The following is a 20,359-nucleotide window of genomic DNA, read 5'->3' on the forward strand; positions in this document are numbered from 1 at the left end:
ATTAGGGCGGCGCTAAAGAGCCGCGGGTTGCCGACCCCCGAACTATACAATAAATAATTGTAATATATACATAATAAAAACAGTCCCTGTTGCACTAAATGCAACAGGGACTGCCACTCAAGAATTGGCTTGTACAGCCATGCTCGGCGTTGTCAACCAACAGGAATGTAACGTATCAACAAAACATCAAGTTAAATGTGAAAATTATAATTAAATAAGTGCACTGTATAATTACAACACTCATAACCGGAAAGATATTACTAATAATTTACTAAAATAGGATGACAAAACTATTTAAATAAAAACAATAAACTATAATAATTAAAGTACCATTACAAAATAAAAAATAATCCATCCATCCATCCATTTTCTACCGCTTATTCCCTTTTGGGGTCGCGGGGGGCGCTGGCGCCTATCTCAGCTACAATCGGGCGGAAGGCGGGGTACACCCTGAACAAGTCGCCACCTCATCGCAGGGCCAACACAGATAGACAGACAACATTCACACTCACATTCACACACTAGGGCCAATTTAGTGTTGCCAATCAACTTATCCCCAGGTGCATGTCTTTGGAAGTGGGAGGAAGCCGGAGTACCCGGAGGGAACCCACGCATTCACGGGGAGAACATGCAAACTCCACACAGAAAGATCCCGAGCCTGGATTTGAACCCAGGACTGCAGGACCTTTGTATTGTGAGGCAGACGCACTAACCCCTCTGCCACCGTGAAGCCCATAAAAAATAATAATAATGAAAAAAAATAAATAAATATCCATCCATCCATTTTTTACCGCGTGTCCCTATGAATAAATAAAATAAAAAATGAAACATCAAATCGAAATAAGTGTCTGACCCAAGAGCGAGAATTAGCATGGTCATCTGTGACTAAGCTGCCAAAAAAATGCCGTTGAAATGATGCAAGCCAGTAATAACCGGTGAGTAATTATGATTAAATCATGTTCAAATATGTGATTAATGTGATCTTTAAAAATATCATTTGACAGCAACTATTCAATACATAATTGTAATTATATACATAACAAAAAATAATAAGAATAATTGTTGTGATTATTTATTAATTAAATTATTTAGTGAAACCTTATTTGTGAAAAAACAAAAAGACCAATATGACGAAAAACTACGGTAAATATTTTTATTCATTAGTTTAGTTTTTATCAATGTGAAAATATTAATTAATATTGAAAATGTGTATTTTTACATTAATCAAAGTATTAGGATGGCCCAATACTTCTGTCCTTTTCTGATAAATCAGAATCAGAATCAGACATACTTTATTAATCCCCGAGGGGAAATTAAAATTTTCAGCACAATCCCATTCAAGATCAGACAAACATTACAGGGAGACAGAACAGTCGCTGACGGGTCTAACAACTTCTGGCGCCCCTTACAAAAAAGGTGAGATACAGGTAAACAAGTGGGGGGAATGGGAGAAAAAAAATAAAAGGTTAAAATAAAATAAAATAAAATTAAATAAAATAAAAAAATCGGTCTAAGCCTGGGCCCCTGGAGAGGGGGTCCAGACTGAGACCAGGGGAAAAAAAACAACTCATAGCCATAGTACACATCCCTCTTACATGTGTGGAAGAGGGAAACATCAAACATCAAAGAACACAAAGGACATGAAAGACATTAAAGTAGCGGAGCTGATGCAACCAGCTACTTCTACATACAGCTATGAATAAAAAGTACAAGAAACATATACACTGTGGTGGCCTCTGCTGTGTTCCACGCCATCGTCTGCTGGGGTTGAGAGAGCATGGCCAGAGACAGGAGCAGACCCAACAAAGTAACCAAGAGAGCCGACTCCGCTCTCGGTTGCCAACCAACTCTCGGCCAGTGTCAAGGTTTACTTTAAAGGTTTACTAACACATCATGCTGAGCTCTGTCTCTAGGATTTGATCACTCTCATGTTGCTAATCAATGTACGAAAACATCCATCCATCCATCTTCTACCGCTTATTCCCTTTTGGGGTCGCGGGGGGCGCTGGCGCCTATCTCAGCTACAATCGGGCGGAAGGCGGGGTACACCCTGGACAAGTCGCCACCTCATCGCAGGGCCAACACAGATAGACAGACAACATTCACACTCACATTCAAACACTAGGGCCAATTTAGTGTTGCCAATCAACCTATCCCCAGGTGCATGTCTTTGGAGGTGGGAGGAAGCCGGAGTACCCGGAGGGAACCCACGCATTCACGGGGAGAACATGTAAACTCCACACAGGAAGATCCCGAGCCTGGATTTGAACCCAGGACTGCAGGAACTTCGTATTGTGAGGCAGACGCACTAACCCCTCTGCCACCGTGAAACCCTGTACGAAAACATTTTAAGTCTATTTCTTGCACTATAATACAGATCACCAACCACAATAATGAAAAAATACTGCTAAGTAAAACCTTATTTTTTACCATTATTTTTGATACAGTCGCATCATCACCTCAGCTGCGCCGAGCGTGACTGGGTAATTCCTAAAATGCGATTTCACCTCGTGTTTCTTAAGCAATGCTTCACGGGCAATCTTATCTCGTGGCCTGCAGCCAAAAACAGCGGACGGCAGTGGCAGGGGAGACGCAGTACATCACAAGCTGAGCAGTTAATGACATAACCGCCAAAGTCGGGGGCTGCTAACTCTCACTCTAATCTCTAATCTCTGGTATTCTTAGCCGGCCCGCCATCCTTGTAAAACCCTGTGCTGCCGCTACACAAGGAACTGGATGTCCGTCGATTAAATGTGCTGGTGTCAAAACTGTGCAAGCAGAGAGCAAACATTGCGATGAGCTTGCAGAGTGGGAATCTTTTCACTGTAAATTCCCACACAGCCTTGCAACCAAACTCTGCTCTGGCTGTACTGTCAATGTTTGAGCAGGTATCTCGTTCAAGGGTATGTATGACCAGGAAAGCAGGGTCTACCAATATTTGTAGAAACATGGGAAAACAATCTCGCTGAGCGAACAGTGTGAGGCTAAAGTGGCATGGTGCAGATGACAAGTTCATCCCAGCATTGATACACTGGGAATGGAAACTAAATCCCATTCACATCCAATGTTTCCTGTAAAATGCACGCCTTCGCAATAAAGTGTCCTACGCGCACGAAAATCCAACTTAAAGGCCTACTGAAACCCACTACTACCGACAACGCAGTCTGATAGTTTATATATCAATGATGAAATCTTAACATTGCAACACATGCCAATACGGCCGGGTTAGCTTACTAAAGTGCAATTTTAAATTTCGCGCCGAAAACGTCTTGGTATGATGACGCCTGTGCGTGACGTCACGGATTGTAGAGCAATGGTCCCCAACCTTTTTGTATCCGCGGACCGGTCAACGCTTAATAATTTGTCCCGCGGGGTGGGGAATCCTTTTTTTCTTTGTCATGAAAAAAATAGGTTTGTGTGGTTGGTGCACTAATTGTAAGTGTATATTGTGTTTTTTATGTTGATTTAATAAAAAATATATATCCATCCATCCATCCATTTTCTACCGCTTATTCCCTTTCGGGGTCGCGGGGGGCGCTGGCGCCTATCTCAGCTACAATCGGGCAGAAGGCAGGGTACATTTTATTTAAAATAAAAAAATATATATATATTTTTTTATTTTAAATAAAAATTAATAAAAAAATCTTCTCCGGCCCGGTACCAATCGGCCCGGTGGTTGGGGACCATTGTTGTAGAGGACATTTTGTTCCAGCATCGTGCCCAGCTATTAAGTCGTCTGTTTTCATCGCATAATTCCACAGTATTCTGGACTTCTGTGTTGGTTAATCTTTTGCAATTTGTTCAATGAACAATGGAGACGTCAAAGAAGAAAGCTGTAGGTGGGAAACGGTGTATTGCGGCCGGCTATAGCCACACAAACACAGCCGGTGTTTCATTGTTTACATTCCCGAAAAATGACGGTCGAGCTTTATTATGGAAGAGAGATGTCAAGTGAACACGGTTGGATTGGATCACACACACAAAGTACAGTGTATTATTTGTATTAATAAAAAACATTTGAACATTCCGTATTCTGAAGGCGATCTATGTCGTGTGGTACTCCAGCATCAATATCAGCAGCGCTCGTCCTCCAGACCGTCACCGTCAGCGTCGGGTTCAAAGCGGTATGACTCTATCCCTTGTTGCGGTTGGGCCTGGCCGAGTGGTCCTGCCACCCCCACGACTGCCACGGCGCCTCTCACAGCATCTTCCCTATCTGATTCGCTCCCACTGCCCATTTTCTTTTTTTTTTCTCTAGTCCTTCACTCTCACTTTCCTCATCCACAAAATTTTCATCCTCGCTCAAATTAATGGGGAAATCGTCGCTTTCTCGGTCCGAATCGCTCTAGCTGCTGGTGGCCATGATTGTAAAAGATTTGCAGATGTGAGGAGCTCCACAACCCGTGACGTCACGCGCACATAGTCTGCTACTTCCAGTACAGGCAAGGCTTTTTTATTAGCGACCAAACCTTTATCGTCGATGTTCTCTACTAAATCCTTACAGCGAAAATATGGCAATATCGCGAAATTATGAAGTATGACACATAGAATGGACCTGCTATCACCGTTTAAATAAGAAAATCGCATTTCAGTAGGCCTCTAAATGCTAAACAAAACAAACAATTTATTCGGTACCAATGCAACTCTAGTGGTCATAACGGATGAAAAAATGACAATGTCTGCAGAGATGGAGGTGATCTGCATCAACAATCATTGAAGTGAGGAAAACTGATTACTCTCAGCCGTACCACGGCAAAACAACAAAACTACTACCGTATTTGCCACATTTGAGGTCCTCTCCAAGGTTTCTCATAGTCATCATTGTCACTGGCGTCCCACTGGGTGTGAATTCTCCTTGCCCACTGGGTGTGAGTTTTCCTTGCCCTTATGTGGGTTCTTCCGAGGATGTCGTAGTCGTAGTGGTTTGTACAGTCCTTTGAGACATTTGTGATTTAGGGCTATATAAATAAACATTGATTGATTGATTGATTGATTAATTAATATATGCTCATTTTAAACTTTCATGCAGAGAGGGAATTTACAACCAAGTCAATTTACCAAAACTGTATTTATTAAACAGTTATTAAGCAGTGGCACAAACATTCATGTCATTTCCAAAACAGAAAGTGCAAGATTGTCAGAGACATTTTTAAAAAAAGCTATAAGTGCACATTTCTGCTTGTTATTTTTCACAATCACCAATCAAATTAAATGCCCATATGTTCGGAACTATGTAACTTTTATTTTACAGTGCTTTGAGTTCACCTGAGGACTATTTTGGCCCCACCACCACACCCATGACGCCATTCGAGCCTCCCGCCATGCACGCTCTCAGCTCACCTTTGGCAGTTGACTTCAGAGGCTTCGTGGCAGGAGAGCCCCCACACGTCGTCTATGGACAAGCTGGACGTCTTGTAGGCTTTCAGGGCCAGCGGCGTGAGCCAGTGCAGAGTCATAAAGGAGAAGAGCCCGGAGTTATCGACCGGGTGCTGGTTTCTGGAAGAGAGAGGGCATTGTCAGTGAGTGGACCCGACCTGAGAGAAGAGTCTCCGCTTTGCTTGCCTCAGTTGAGCAGTCATTTGCACATTCCTCATTGCTAACTGTTGGAAAGAATGTAACGGCTTGTTTATCACGTAGTGTATGTTCAAACAGGGTGATGCACGCTACTTGGGGATAAGATTGTGTTATCACGCCTAACAGCCAGAGTGTGACTAAAAATGAGTTTCTGTGTCTTTGTATGTCCTCAAATGGCAATCAGAGGCATGTATTGTCCTCTTGAATTAAAATCACTTTGTGTGTGTATTTGCAAGTCAAGCACTTTTGAGGTGAGACGGCTGAGAACTTGACCCAAAATGTGGGGAAAAATAGAAGCAGTGCATGTATTAACAATAATAATAATAATTAGCTTTAGAAATTTGTCGCTGTGAGAGACTTCCAGCCAACTTACAAGACTGCAGATCTGCCCAGAATAAAGTTAAATTTAAAGTACCAATGATAGGGGCGGTATAGACCGGCTGTGCCAGCAACTTGAGGGTTGTAGGTTCAATCCCCGCTTCCGCCATCCTAGTCACTGCCGTTGTGTCCTTGGCAAAGACACTTTACCCACCTGCTCCCAGTGCCACCCACACTGGTTTAAATGTAACTTAGATATTGGGTTTCACTATGTAGAGTACTTTGAGTCACTAGAGAAAAAGCGCTATATAAATATAATTCACTTCACTTCATTTCACATAGTCACACACACACACACTAGGTGTGGTGAAATTTGTCCTCTGCATTTGACCCTCCCCCTTGTTCACCCCCTGGGAGGTGAGGGGAGCAGTGAGCAGCAGCGATGCTGCGCCCAGGAATCATTTTTGGTGATTTAACCCCCAATTCCAACCCTTGATGCTGAGTGTCAAGCAGGGAGGTAATGGGTCTCATTTTTATAGTATTTGGTATGACTCGGCCAAGGTTTGAACTCACAACCTACCGATCTCAGGGCGGACACTCTAACCCAGCGGTCACCAACCTTTTTGGAACCAAGAGCTACTTCTTGGGTACTGATTAATGTGAAGGGCTACCAGTTTGATACACACTTAAATAAATTGCCAAAAATAGCCAATTTGCTCAATTTACCTTTAATAAATCAAATCTATATATATATAAAAAAATGGGTATTCCTGTCTGTCATTCCGTCGTAATTTTTTTTTCCTCTTACGGAAGATTTTTGTCGAGAATAAATGATGAAAAAAACACTTAATTGAACGGTTTAAAAGAGGAGAAAAACACGAAAAAAATGAACATTTAATTTTGAAACATAGTTTATCTTCAATTTCAACTCTTTAAAATTCAAAATTCAACCGTAAAAAACGAAGAGAAAAACTAGCTAAATTGAATCTTTTTGAAAAAATTAAAAAAAGAATTTATGGAACATCATTAGTAATTTTTCTTGATTAAGATTAATTTTAAAATGTTGATGACATGTTTTAAATAGGTCAAAATCCACTTTAAAATAAGATTTAAATTTGATTCTACTGATTTTCTAGATTTGCCAGAACAATTTTAATCATAATAAGTTTGAAAAAATATTTCACAAATATTCTTCGTCGAAAAAAAAAAAGCTAAAATGAAGAATTCAATTAAAATGTATTTATTATTCTTTACAATAAAAAAATAAAAAAATACTTGAACATTGATTTAAATTGTCAGGAAAGAAGAGGAAGGGATTTAAAAGATAAAAAGGTATATGTGTTTAAAAATCCTAAAATCAGTTTTAAAGTTGTATCTTTTCTCTAAAATTGTCTTTCTGAAAGTTATAAGAAGCAAAGTAAAATAATAAATGCATTTTTTTAAACAAGTGAAGACCAATTCTTTAAAATATATCCTTGGATTTTCCAATTCTATTTGAGTTTTGTCTCTCTTAGAATTAAAAATGTTGAGCAAAGCGAGACCAGCTTGCTAGTAAATAAATAAAAATTAAAAAATAGAGGCAGCTCACTGGTAAGTGCTGCTATTTGAGCTATTTTTAGAACAGGCCTGCGGGCTACTCATTTGGTCCTTACGGGCGACCTGGTGGCCCCTGCTCTAACCACTAGACCAGTGGTTCTCAAATGGAGATACGTGTACCCCTGGGGGTACTTGGAGGTATGCCAAGGGGTACTTGAGATTTTTTTTAAATATTCTAAAAAATAGCAACTAAAAAATCCTTTATAAATATATTTATTGAATAGTACTTCAACAAAATATGAATGTAAGTTCATAAACTATGAAAAGAAATGCAACAATGCAATAATCAGTGTTGACTGATAGATTTTTTGTAGACATGTTCCATAAATATTGATGTTAAATATTTCTTTTTTTGTGAAGAAATGTTTAGAATTAAGTTCATGAATCCAGATGGATCTCTATTACAATCCCCAAAGAGGGCACTTTAAGTTGATGATTACTTCTATGTGTAGAAATCTTCATTTATAATTGAATCACTTGTTTATTTTTCAAAAATGTTTTGTTATTTTTATATCTTTTTCTTCCAAATAGTTCAAGAAAGACCACTACAAATTAGCAATATTTTGCACTGTTATACAATTTAATAAATCAGAAACTGATGACATATTGCTGTATTTTACTTCTTTATCTCTTTTTTTCAACCAAAAATGCTTTGCTCTGATTAGGGGGTACTCGAATTAAAAAAATGTTCACAGGAGGTACATCAGTGAAAAAAGGTTGAGAACCACTGCTCTAGTGCATTTGATGAAAGCACTTTTGTGCGTGCCACACAGAAATGCATCATCAGAGAGGGTGTTCAGCATCGTTAGAAAAATATTGAAAGAGAATAGAACAAGGATGGACAATTCAACTTTTAGCTCAACAATGAGTAAATGAGTGTTATGTGTGTGTGTATATGTGTAAATAAATGAACACTGAAATTCAAGTATTTCCCTTATCTATATACACATATGTATATATATATATATATATATATATATATATATATATATATACACATACATATATATATACATATATATACACATACATACATATATATATATATATAAATATATATATATATATAAATATATATATATATATATATATATATGTATATATATATATATATATATATATATATATATATATATATATATATATATATATATATATATATATATATATATATATATGAAAATACTTGACTTGGTGAATTTTAGCTATATACTCCTCCCCTCTTAACCACGCCCCCACTCCCCCACCGACCACGCCCCCACCCCACCCACTACCTCCCGAAATCGGAGGTCTCAAGGTTGGAAAGTATGGAGTAATCTATTGATTACTCGGATTAATCGTGTAAAATAAACAAAATAAAATATAAATAAAATGTACTTTACAGCTTATAAATAATAATATAGTATAATATAATATAAAATATAAATAAAATATAGTTTAGAGCCTAATTTTGTATTGCAGGGGAAATTATTAAAATAAACAAATGTTCTGTTTATTGCCATAACATTCACAGATTTTTTATTTATAGATTTTATTTGTAAAAATCACATTACATTGAGCAAACAACCTCAAAGTGCTATAGTGTATTAAAAAATAAATAATAATAAAATTAATAATAATAATAATAATAACAAGGTAATAAAAATAAATAAAAATAAAAACTAGAACAGCCTATTAGCTAGAACTAGTGTGCATATATCTATAAAAAGGCTGTTTTCCCCTCTTTTTTAAGCCATTTTAATATTTATTTCCAATAAATGCACGTAATCAACAATAACATTACACTTTTAATATGTGTGAATTGAACAAAATAAAATGTTGAAAAAAATAACTGTCTGCATACTTAAGGTTCCATGCACTCCAAGCAGTCCAGATTTTATATTTTTTTTATTAGTTACTGTGTAAACGATTAAATAAAAGCCGCCACACCTTAAAAATGAGAGTTTTTAACGTGAAAACAAATTAAAGTCATAATGAATGAATGGATATACATAGCTAACCAATTGTTCACTGTTGAGTAGTGATGCACAAAAAATTGGACCACTGAAAAAAGCACAGGAAATGTCTGGAGCGTAGGCAGTATGTCTGCAATGTGATCGTACTTTAATATTCAGTAAATGCAAACTACTAGCTGCAATTTTTGTCCTGCACTTTGAACCCTGCGGCTTATAAAACAGTGTGACTAATTTATGGATTTCTTTGCTGAGAGCCAAAAATGCCAACAGTTTTCTTTAAATACGTGCAAAGACTTTTAAGTGGTGTGTTATTGTTTGTGCGATGGCACCAGCTTTTGTTCAAGTTTACTGCAGGTGCTGCTGGGTAATGTGAATTCCTGCTGTTTAAAGCTTTGAACCGGAAGTAGAAGCGCGGTTCGGTTTTCTAATCGTCCATATTGTTTCTATTCGTATGGATTAGTCATTCATCATTCCAGGCGACGACTGTAATTTTTACAATATAACTAAAACAAATCTTACTTACTAAACCGTCCCATGTGTGATGTCTGTACCAGTGCATATTTGTATGTGCTATTGTAATGTAATTAAGCTAGCGCCGTTAGCATTAGCTAATATGTTTACTAGAAATCACCAATAATATCGGACTGCAGATATAATCGGCCGATAAATGCTTTAAAATGTGATATCGGAAATTATCGGTATTTGTTTCAAAAAGTAAAATTTATGACTTTTTAAAACATCGCTGTACGGAGTAGTACAAGGACGTAGGGAAAAGTAAAGAGCACCAATAAACCTTAAAGGCACTGCCTTTGCATGTAGGGCCAGTCACATAATATCTGCAGCTTTTCACACACAAAAGTGAATGCAAGGCATACTAGCTCAACAGCCATACAGGCCACATTGAGGATGGCCGTATTAACAACTTTAACACTGTTACAAATATGCGCCACACTGTTAACCCACACCAAACAAGAATTACAAACACATTTCAGGAAAAAATCCGCACCGTAACACAACAGAACAAATACCCAGAATCCCTTGCAGCACTAACTCTTCCGGGATGCTACAATCTATTCTAATATACACCCCCCGCTAAATCCTACCCCCCTCCCCAACCCCGCCCACCTCAACCTCCTCAAGCTCTCTCAGGGAGAGCATGTCCCAAATTCCAAGCTGCTGTTTTGAGGCATGTTAAAAAAAATAATGCACTTTGTGACTTCAATAAATATGCCAGTGCCATGTTGGCATTTTTTGCCATAACTTGAGTTGATTTATGTTGGAAAACTTTGTTACATTGTTTAATGGATCCAGCGGGACATCACAACAAAATTAGGCATAATAAAGTGTTGATTCCACGACTGTATATATCGTATCGGTTGATATCGGAATCAGTAATTAAGAGTTGGACAATATCGAAATATCGACAAAAAAGCCATTATCGGACATCTCTATTTACGAGTGTCTGTATTGTTTCAGTTTCACAAACTCCTCAATAAATCCACCAAAACATCGCCGTGGAATTATTGATCGTTTAGCTAGTTTCCGCAGCGAGTGTGTCCATGACGATGACGTCTGTTTTGTTTGCTCAGCCGTTTTACTGCCGTGTTACTGACACCATTTGGAAACAATTAAAGTATGTAAATAAATATATCCAAAATCTTTCCGTGTAAATGACAAATTTCACAACGTGCATCAAACACAATCTACCTGCGGCCCAGACAGAAAAGCAAACCCAAATAAGCAACAACATGTTAAAATAACAAGTCCAAAAAAGTGCAACCTGCGACTCACTAGATTTGCAAGCACAAAGTCGCTTATAACTGGACTTGCCAGCGCTGCGGAGTTGATTGACAGCTAATCTGCCCCTGATCTAGTCTTATGTAATCTATTATCTATAGAAAGACATCTGCTGTATTCACAAGTGTTAACAGTCAATATGTGAGACAACTGAGGTCCCGTAGGAGACAAACTAATTTAGTTCAACATATGTGACGTCCTGGCTATAACGGTAAAGTTGAAGAAAAAGTCTCGAAGAAAAAAAGGGATCCACCTTGACAAGAAACGTTAAAAGACAAATTGAATCTAAATAAGTATGTTCTTTTTCCAGTGCTTAACTTCTTTTTAGACTTGCATGAAAAGTAAAAGTTAAAATTGTGATGTAAAAAGATCCTCTCTATATATTAGTGGTTGTCAATCTTTTTTCAACAAGTACCACCTTAGAAAAAACGTGTCTCTCCAAGTACCAACATTAAAATACAGTAGCGTAGTAGGCAGAAGTATGCATTAAACTCAAGCCTGAGGTTTTATTTAACAATTATATGTAATATATTTTTTTAACAATTGGAAAATTACACACAGTTTGAACAGTAACACTGTTTGAAGATAGGAAAATAAAACACTACACTTTAATCAAGTGATTCTTTGGCATACAATGCCGCTAACGGTACACAAACCGCACTTTGAGAATTCCTACTCATATTAGTGATGTGTCAACACCAGATCTTTATGCCTTCATATCGATTTTCAAATCAAAATATCAATACTTTTGATACTTAAGTTCAGAGGTGTCCAATCTTTTTCCACCAAGGGCCACATAATGAAAAGTCTAATTATGTGGGGCCATATTGGTATTTTTTTTATCAACAAAAAATGCTTCAACATTGTCATCTTTGTATTATAGGTGACTATAAGTATATCATTATTGATTATTATTTACAACATTTCTTATTTTCATTCCATACCAGTTTTAACGTAACGTTTTTTTTGTCAAGTAAAAATAGAATGAAAATAAAAATAATAATATGATTATGAAAACTGTGTAACCTTGTGTTAAAAATTCTGCCTGTACAAAAATATCAATGATAAAAATAGTCATTTTCAAATTGATTACTTCATAAGTTAGTATTAGTTTATTTTTCAAATAACTAACTAAATTTTGTTTACATTTTTAGTATATTTTATTTTTATTTTGAAAGCTTGTAATATTTCTTGTCAGAGGTGTCTAAACATTTGTTATGCTAAAAACACATACAGTATATAAACATATATTTTTTATTTTAGCATTTAAAAATGTAATCTTTGGGCGCTACAAGATTCAATTTGATTAAAGTTTTGGGGGTCAATCAATCAATCAATCAATCAATCAATGTTTATTTATATAGCCCCAAATCACAAATGTCTCAAAGGACTGCACAAATCATTACGACTACAACATCCTCGGAAGAACCCACAATTGTTGATAATTAGGTTTTCCTTTGCATAATAGAGTTTTAACTTGCACTTACAGATGTGGCGACCAACTGTTGTTACTGACAGTGGTTTTATGAGGTGTTCCTGAGCCCATGTGGTGATATCCTTTACACACGGATGTCGGGTTTTGATGCAGTATAGCCTGAGGGATCAAAAGTCCTTAATATCATCGCTTATGTGCATTGATTTCTCCAGATTCTCTGAACTTCTTGATGATTTTACGGACCGTAGATGGTAAAATCCCTAAATTCCTTGCAATTGCTCGTTGAGAAATGTTGTTCTAAAACTGTTCGACAATTTGCTTGCAAAGTGGTGACCTTCACCCCATCCTTGTTTATGAATTACTTAGCATTTCATGGAAGCTGCTTTTATACCCAATCATGAGACCCAACTGTTCCCAATTAGCCTGCACACCTGTGGGACGTTCCATATAAGTGTTTGATGAGCGTTCCTCAACTTTTATCAGTATTTATTGCCACCTTTCCCAATTTCTTTGTCACGTGTTGCTGGCATCAAATTCCAAAGTTAATGATTATTTGCAACAACAAAAAAATGTTTATCAATTTGAACATCAAATATGTTGCCTTTGTAGCATACTCAACTGAATATGGGTTGAAAACGATCCACAAATCACTGCACTCCGTTCACATTCACATCTGACAAAATTTCCCAACTCATATGGAAACAGGGATCGTACTTAGTATGTTGACATGTTTACTGATCTTTTACTGCAAGTTAACAGCTATCGTTTATTGGTGAAACCGAGCACGGAAAGCAAACCACAGGTCATTCACGGTGACACGTCTCTTACTGTAAATCCTTCTTCAAGACTTCGTCGATAAACTTCTCATACTGCAACACCTTTTGCCCCACGTCGCCATTCGTGGTCATGTTGACATTAGCAGTAGCCGTGGGCGCCATGGCCGCTCGAGTTTAGTGTGGTTTCACTTCCGCCATAACATCCGGGGTAACAATTTGATCGAGAATCGATTTCTCGATTCAAAATGCATACTTTTTTAATAGCATTTTTTTAATAACAAACAGCTCTGATAAATTTCTATATTACTTAAAAGAAATGTGGTTGGGTTTAATAAAATGCTTCCCAAACATTTAATAAAGTCAAATAAAAATAAGGTCATGAGAAGTATCCGACACTTCTCTTTTCTAAAGTAAACCTGTACAGCAGATATGATCATCTGGAAGTAGTGTCAAAGCGCCTTGAGTACCTTGAAGGTAGAAAAGCGCTATACAAGTACAACCCATTTATTTATCGTTTAAAAGCGTTTTACTATTTTTTTACGATGTACTGAAAAGTAACGCGAGCCAAGACCCTCCATTTGATAGGAGTATCCTGCTGTATTTAAGGACCTACTGCGAAAGCGAATGTCACAGATCCTTCATATGACCCAAGTGTTTTAGGAATTGGTCTGCGGGTCGCCACCTGAACAGCCCTTTCTAAGAGGCGCCATTAGTGTATATCTTTGCAGTACAATCTGCTGTGAGGGACGAAGCATGACTCGGCAAACAAGGTGTCGGCAGATTAGAGACGAAAAAACATCAACAAGATTTGTTTGAAACATGTCAAAGAATGAGGCGTTTACTTGTGCGTTATCCTGAAGGGCTTCAGAAGCTGGATGCTGTGACGGTAACGGCCCCGTCTTTTCGGCCCCCGCTCCACCGACACCTCGGCCTCTTCCTCCTCTTCCAGCTCGGATGGCGGCTGCAGGGAGGCCAGCGGCAGGCCATCAGGTCGCTCGGCCGCTTCAAGGGCATCGGGAAAAAGGGCGGACATGGCGGGACGGCCTGTGGACGGGGGACAGGAAAACCAGCGTCAATCCGATGCAAAAAAGTTGCTTGAGAAAGTTATTGATTTAAATCTTTACCATGAATTGATTAACGTGGACCCCGACTTAAACAAGTTGAAAAATCTACTCGGGTGTTAACTTTTAGTGGTCAATGGTACAGAATACGTACTGTACTGTGCAATCTACTAATAAAAGCTTCAGTCAGTCCATCAGTGGGGCAAAAAAGTATTTAGTCAGCCACCGATTGTGTAAGTTCTCCCACTTAAAATGATGATAGAGGTCTGTAATTTTCATCATAGGTACACTTCAACTGTGAGAGACAGAATGTGAAAAAAAATCCAGGAATTCAAAATGTAGGAATTTTAAATAATTTATTTGTAAATTATGGTGAAAAATAAGTATTTGGTCAACCATTCAAAGCTCTCACTGATGGAAGGAGGTTTTGGCTCAAAATTTCACGATACATGGCCCCATTCATTCTTTCCTTAACACAGGTCAATTGTCCTGTCCCCTTAGCAGAAAAACAGCCCCAAAGCATGATGTTTCCACCCCCATGCTTCACAGTAGGTATGGTGTTCTTGGGATGCAACTCGGTATTCTTCTTCCTCCAAACACGACAAGTTGAGTTTATACCAAAAAGTTCTATTTTGGTTTCATCTGACCACATGACATTCTCCCAATCCTCTGCTGTATCATCCATGTATCCATTTTGGTATAAACTCAACTGGTCGTGTTTGGAGGAAGAAGAATACTGAGTTGCATCCCAAGAACACCACGCCTACTGTGAAGCATGGGGGTGGAAACATCATGCTTTGGGGCTGTTTTTCTGCTAAGGGGACAGGACGATTGATCCGTGTTAAGGAAAGAATGAATGGGGCCATGTATCGTGAGATTTTGAGCCAAAACCTCCTTCCATCAGTGAGAGCTTTGAATGGTTGACCAAACACTTATTTTCCACCATAATTTACAAATAAATTATTTAAAATTCCTATAATGTGAATTCTTGGATTTTTTTTCCACATTATGTCTCTCACAGTTGAAGTGTACCTATGATGAAAATTACAGACCTCTGTCATCATTTTAAGTGGGAGAACTTGCACAATCGGTGGCTAACTAAATACTTTTTTGCCCCACTGTACATTTGGAGTCTTTCCTGTTTAAACCACCACACATGTATAAATATGTATGCACTCATCAAACCTGTTTATTCCCACTTCTGCAGTGTGAACGTGGAAGATAGTCTCGCTTTTCCACATTTGACTGAAGTGTCATCAGCTGATTTAGCTTTTCCTTTCTGCTGAGTCAGCCTCCAGACTTTGAGAAAATCAACCTTGCTCAGAGGCTAAGACTCCTTCCACATGCCGCGAGACCTAAGCGCTTATCTATTTAAAGAGCTCTGTAGTGGACATCCGAGCTTTTGGCGCGTCCGTGCACCGTCACCGATCCTCTCTTACGGCGAGGTTCCGTGACAAGGTCAGTGCCGTGGTCAAGTACAAAACAACACACAACAAACACCTATTTTTAGCTCGGGAGTTTCATGAAAAGACGCCCTGTGTTGACTTCCCAGCCTTCGTCATGTGAAGTTCTTTCATACGCTCGTTGGGGTTTTCAGGTCTATTTTGGAGGCGAGACCATTCATTACAGGCCGGCCCTAAGGGGGCCTCAGTCAAGTCCTTTTCTTACGACCGTAACGGCTTTTGCCTGCGTCAACAACATGTTGGAGAACATAGAGAGAGTCACACCCGCAGTATGAAAAACGACAACTGTTTACCTCAGAACTTATACAGGAAGGGAACCTAATAAATTGGGTGTTTACATACACTTGTAAAGAACATAATGTCATGGCTGCCTTAAGTTTCCAATACTTTCTACAACTGTTATTTTTTTTTTCATAGAGTGATTGGAGCATGCTTGTTGGTCAGCAAAAAAATTCAAGGAGTTTGGTTCTTTTATGAGTTTATCATGGGTTTTCTGAAAATGTGACCAAAAGTATACATACAGCAACATACGTTATCAATTTTGGTGCTGTAGAAAAGTTACAATCAAATCAAATTAGCTTCATGGCATGGCCTCTTAACTTAATGTGAGGGATTATAATTGACGACACCTGCTGACTTCTCTGAGCCCATTTAAACAGGGCTCATGTGACGCAGTCATTAGACTCGGTTACAAACACGACAATGGGAAAGGAACTCAGCACAGATCTGAAAAAACGAATCATGGACTTAAACAAGTCAGAAAAGTCACTTTGAGCTATTTCAAAGATGCAGCTGTGCAGACAATCGTTCATAAGTATAAAGTGCATGGCACAGTTTTGTCACTGCCACGATCAGGAAGAAAACGCAAGCCATCACCTGCTGCTGAGAGAAAATTGGTCAGGATGATCAAGAGTCAACCGAGAACCACCAAAAAGCAGGTCTGCAATGATATGGAAGCTGCTGGAACACAGGTGTCAACGTCCACAGTCAAGCGTGTTTTGCATCACCATGGACTGAGAGGCTACCATGCAAGAAGGAAGCCATTGCCGGAAGTCCCGCCTTTTAAACCAATTTAGTTGAATATCCCTACAATAAACTATAAAGAATTGCCACATTTAGACAGCTTTCAAATGGATATTTTTTTAAGAGGAACACCTTTTTTTTCTTACTTGTCCATTCAACACTGCTTGAAATGTGATTAAAAATCTAAGAATATTCCCTTAAGGGCTAAACTTCTCTCAGAAAGTACCTGCAGACAAGCTTGCACATTACGTACTTACCTACTCGGCGGAAGAAAAAATAGTTCCCATCAATCAGGTTTCATTTCGACAAGATTGCAATGATTTAGTTCCGGGGTCACCAACGCGGTGCCCGCGGACACCAGGTAGCCCGTAAGGACCAGATGAGTATCCCACTGGCCTGTTCTAAAAATAGCTCAAATAGCAGCACTTACCAGTGAACTGCCTCTATTTTTTAAATTGTATTTATTTACTAGCAAGCTGGTCTCACTTTGCTCGACATTTTTAATTCTAAGAGAGACAAAACTCAAATAGAATTTGATTTAAACTCATATAGCTTTTTACCTTTTAAATTATTTCCTCTTCTTTCCTCCATCCATCCATCCATCATCTTCCGCTTATCCGAGGTCGGGTCGCGGGGGCAACAGCCTAAGCAGGGAAACCCAGACTTCCCTCTCCCCAGCCACTTCGTCTAGCTCTTCCCGGGGGATCCCGAGGCGTTCGCGGGCCAGCCGGGAGACATAGTCTTCCCAACGTGTCCTGGGTCTTCCCCGTGGCCTCCTACCGGTTGGACGTGCCCTAAACACCTCCCTAGGGAGGCGTTCGGGTGGCATCCTGACCAGATGCCCGAACCACCTCATCTGGCTCCTCTCGATGTGGAGGAGCAGCGGCTTTACTTTGAGTTCCTCCCGGATGGCAGAGCTTCTCACCCTATCTCTAAGGGAGAGCCCCTCCCCCCGGCGGAGGAAACTAATTTCGGCCGCTTGTACCTGTGATCTTATCCTTTTGGTCATGACCCAAAGCTCATGACCATAGGTGAGGATGGGAACGTAGATCGACCGGTAAATTGAGAGCTTTGCCTTCCGGCTCAGCTCCTTCTTCACCACAACGGATCGGTACAACGTCCGCATTACTGAAGACGCCGCACCGATCCGCCTGTCGATCTCACGATCCACTCTTCCCTCACTCGTGAACAAGACTCCTAGGTACTTGAACTCCTCCACTTGGGGCAGGGTCTCCTCCCCAACCCGGAGATGGCACTCCACCCTTTTCCGGGCGAGAACCATGGACTCGGACTTGGAGGTGCTGATTCTTATTCCGGTCGCTTCACACTCGGCTGCGAACCGATCCAGCGAGAGCTGAAGATCCCGGTCAGATGAAGCCATCAGGACCACATCATCTGCAAAAAGCAGAGACCTAATCCTGCGGTTACCAAACCGGAACCCCTCAACGCCTTGACTGCGCCTAAAAATTCTGTCCATAAAAGTTATGAACAGAATCGGTGACAAAGGACAGCCTTGGCGGAGTCCAACCCTCACTGGAAATGTGTTCGACTTACTGCCGGCAATGCGAACCAAGCTCTGGCACTGATCGTACAGGGAACGGACCGCCACAATAAGACAGTCCGATACCCCATACTCTCTGAGCACTCCCCACAGGACTTCCCGAGGGACACGGTCGAATGCCTTCTCCAAGTCCACAAAGCACATGTAGACTGGTTGGGCAAACTCCCATGCACCCTCAAGAACCCTGCCGAGAGTATAGAGCTGGTCCACAGTTCCACGACCAGGACGAAAACCACACTGTTCCTCCTGAATCCGAGGTTCGACTATCCGACGTAGCCTCCTCTCCAGTACACCTGAATAAACCTTACCGGGAAGGCTGAGGAGTGTGATCCCACGATAGTTGGAACACACCCTCCGGTCCCCCTTCTTAAAGAGAGGAACCACCACCCCGGTCTGCCAATCCAGAGGTACCGCCCCCGATGTCCACGCGATGCTGCAAAGTCTTGTCAACCAAGACAGCCCCACAGCATCCAGAGCCTTAAGGAACTCCGGGCGGGTCTCGTCCACCCCTGGGGCCTTGCCACCGAGGAGCTTTTTAACTACCTCAGCAACCTTAGCCCCAGAAATAGGAGAGTCCACCACAGATTCCCCAGGCACTGCTTCCTCATAGGAAGACGTGTTGGTGGGATTGAGGAGGTCTTCGAAGTATTCCTTCCACCTATCCACAACATCCGCAGTCGAGGTCAGCAGAACACCATCCGCACCATACACGGTGTTGATAGTGCACTGCTTCCCCTTCCTGAGGCGGCGGACGGTGGTCCAGAATCGCTTCGAAGCCGTCCGGAAGTCGTTTTCCATGGCTTCCCCGAACTCTTCCCATGTCCGAGTTTTTGCCTCCGCGACCGCTGAAGCTGCACACCGCTTGGCCTGTCGGTACCTGTCCACTGCCTCCGGAGTCCTTTGAGCCAAAAGGACCAGATAGGACTCCTTCTTCAGCTTGACGGCATCCCTCACCGCTGGTGTCCACCAAGGGGTTTTAGGATTGCCGCCCCGACAGGCACCAACTACCTTGCGGCCACAGCTCCGATCTGCCGCCTCGACAATAGAGGTGCGGAACGTGGTCAACTCGGACTCAATGTCCAGCACCTCCCTCGTGACATGTTCAAAGTTCTTCCGGAGGTGGGAATTGAAACTTTGTCTGACAGGAGACTCTGCCAGACGTTCCCAGCAGACCCTCACAATGCGTTTGGGCCTCCCAGGTCTGTCCGGCATCCTCCCCCACCATCGCAGCCAACTCACCACCAGGTGGTGATCGGTAGAAAGCTCCGCCCCTCTCTTCACCCGAGTGTCCAAAACATGAGGCCGCAAATCCGATGACACAACTACAAAGTCGATCATGGAACTGCAGCCTAGGGTGTCCTGGTGCCAAGTGCACATATGGACACCCTTATGTTTGAACATGGTGTTTGTTATCGACAAACTGTGACGAGCACAAAAGTCCAATAACAAAACAGCACTCGGGTTCAGATCCGGGCGGCCATTCTTCCCAATCACGCCTCTCCAGGTTTCACTGTCGTTGCCAAAGTGAGCGTTGAAGTCTCCCAGTAGGACAAGGGAATCACCCGGGGGAGCACTTTCCAGTACTCCCTCGAGTGTTCCCAAAAAGGGTGGGTACTCTGAACTGCTGTTTGGTGCATAAGCACAAACAACAGTCAGGACCCGTCCCCCCACCCGAAGGTGGAGGGAGGCTACCCTTTCGTCCACCGGGTTGAACTCCAACGTACAGGCTTTGAGCCGGGGGGAAACAAGAATTGCCACCCCAGCCCGTCGCCTCTCACTGCCGGCAACGCCAGAGTGGAA

At 40.8% G+C, this 20,359-nt stretch overlaps 1 protein-coding gene across 3 annotated transcripts in view; it reads right to left on the reverse strand.

The window, feature by feature from the left end:
• wu:fb13g09 (ATP-binding cassette sub-family C member 5) overlaps window positions 1–20,359 on the reverse strand; it is a 112,854-nt gene that overhangs the window by 74,831 nt on the left and 17,664 nt on the right. For 2 of the 3 annotated variants that reach the window (XM_061892126.1, XM_061892125.1), the window contains exons 2-3: window positions 14,294–14,495; window positions 5,341–5,496 (exon numbers count right to left, since the gene is read on the reverse strand). In XM_061892126.1, the coding sequence (XP_061748110.1) occupies window positions 5,341–5,496; window positions 14,294–14,484 (347 nt within the window). In that variant the 5' untranslated portion in view covers window positions 14,485–14,495. Of the gene's footprint in view, window positions 1–5,340; window positions 5,497–14,293; window positions 14,496–17,558; window positions 17,605–20,359 lie in introns of those variants that run through there. The other variant, XM_061892124.1, reaches the window with a different exon arrangement.

The sequence above is a fragment of the Nerophis ophidion genome, linkage group LG29 (genome assembly GCF_033978795.1).
Source record: "Nerophis ophidion isolate RoL-2023_Sa linkage group LG29, RoL_Noph_v1.0, whole genome shotgun sequence".
Taxonomy (NCBI): Eukaryota; Metazoa; Chordata; class Actinopteri; order Syngnathiformes; family Syngnathidae; genus Nerophis; species Nerophis ophidion.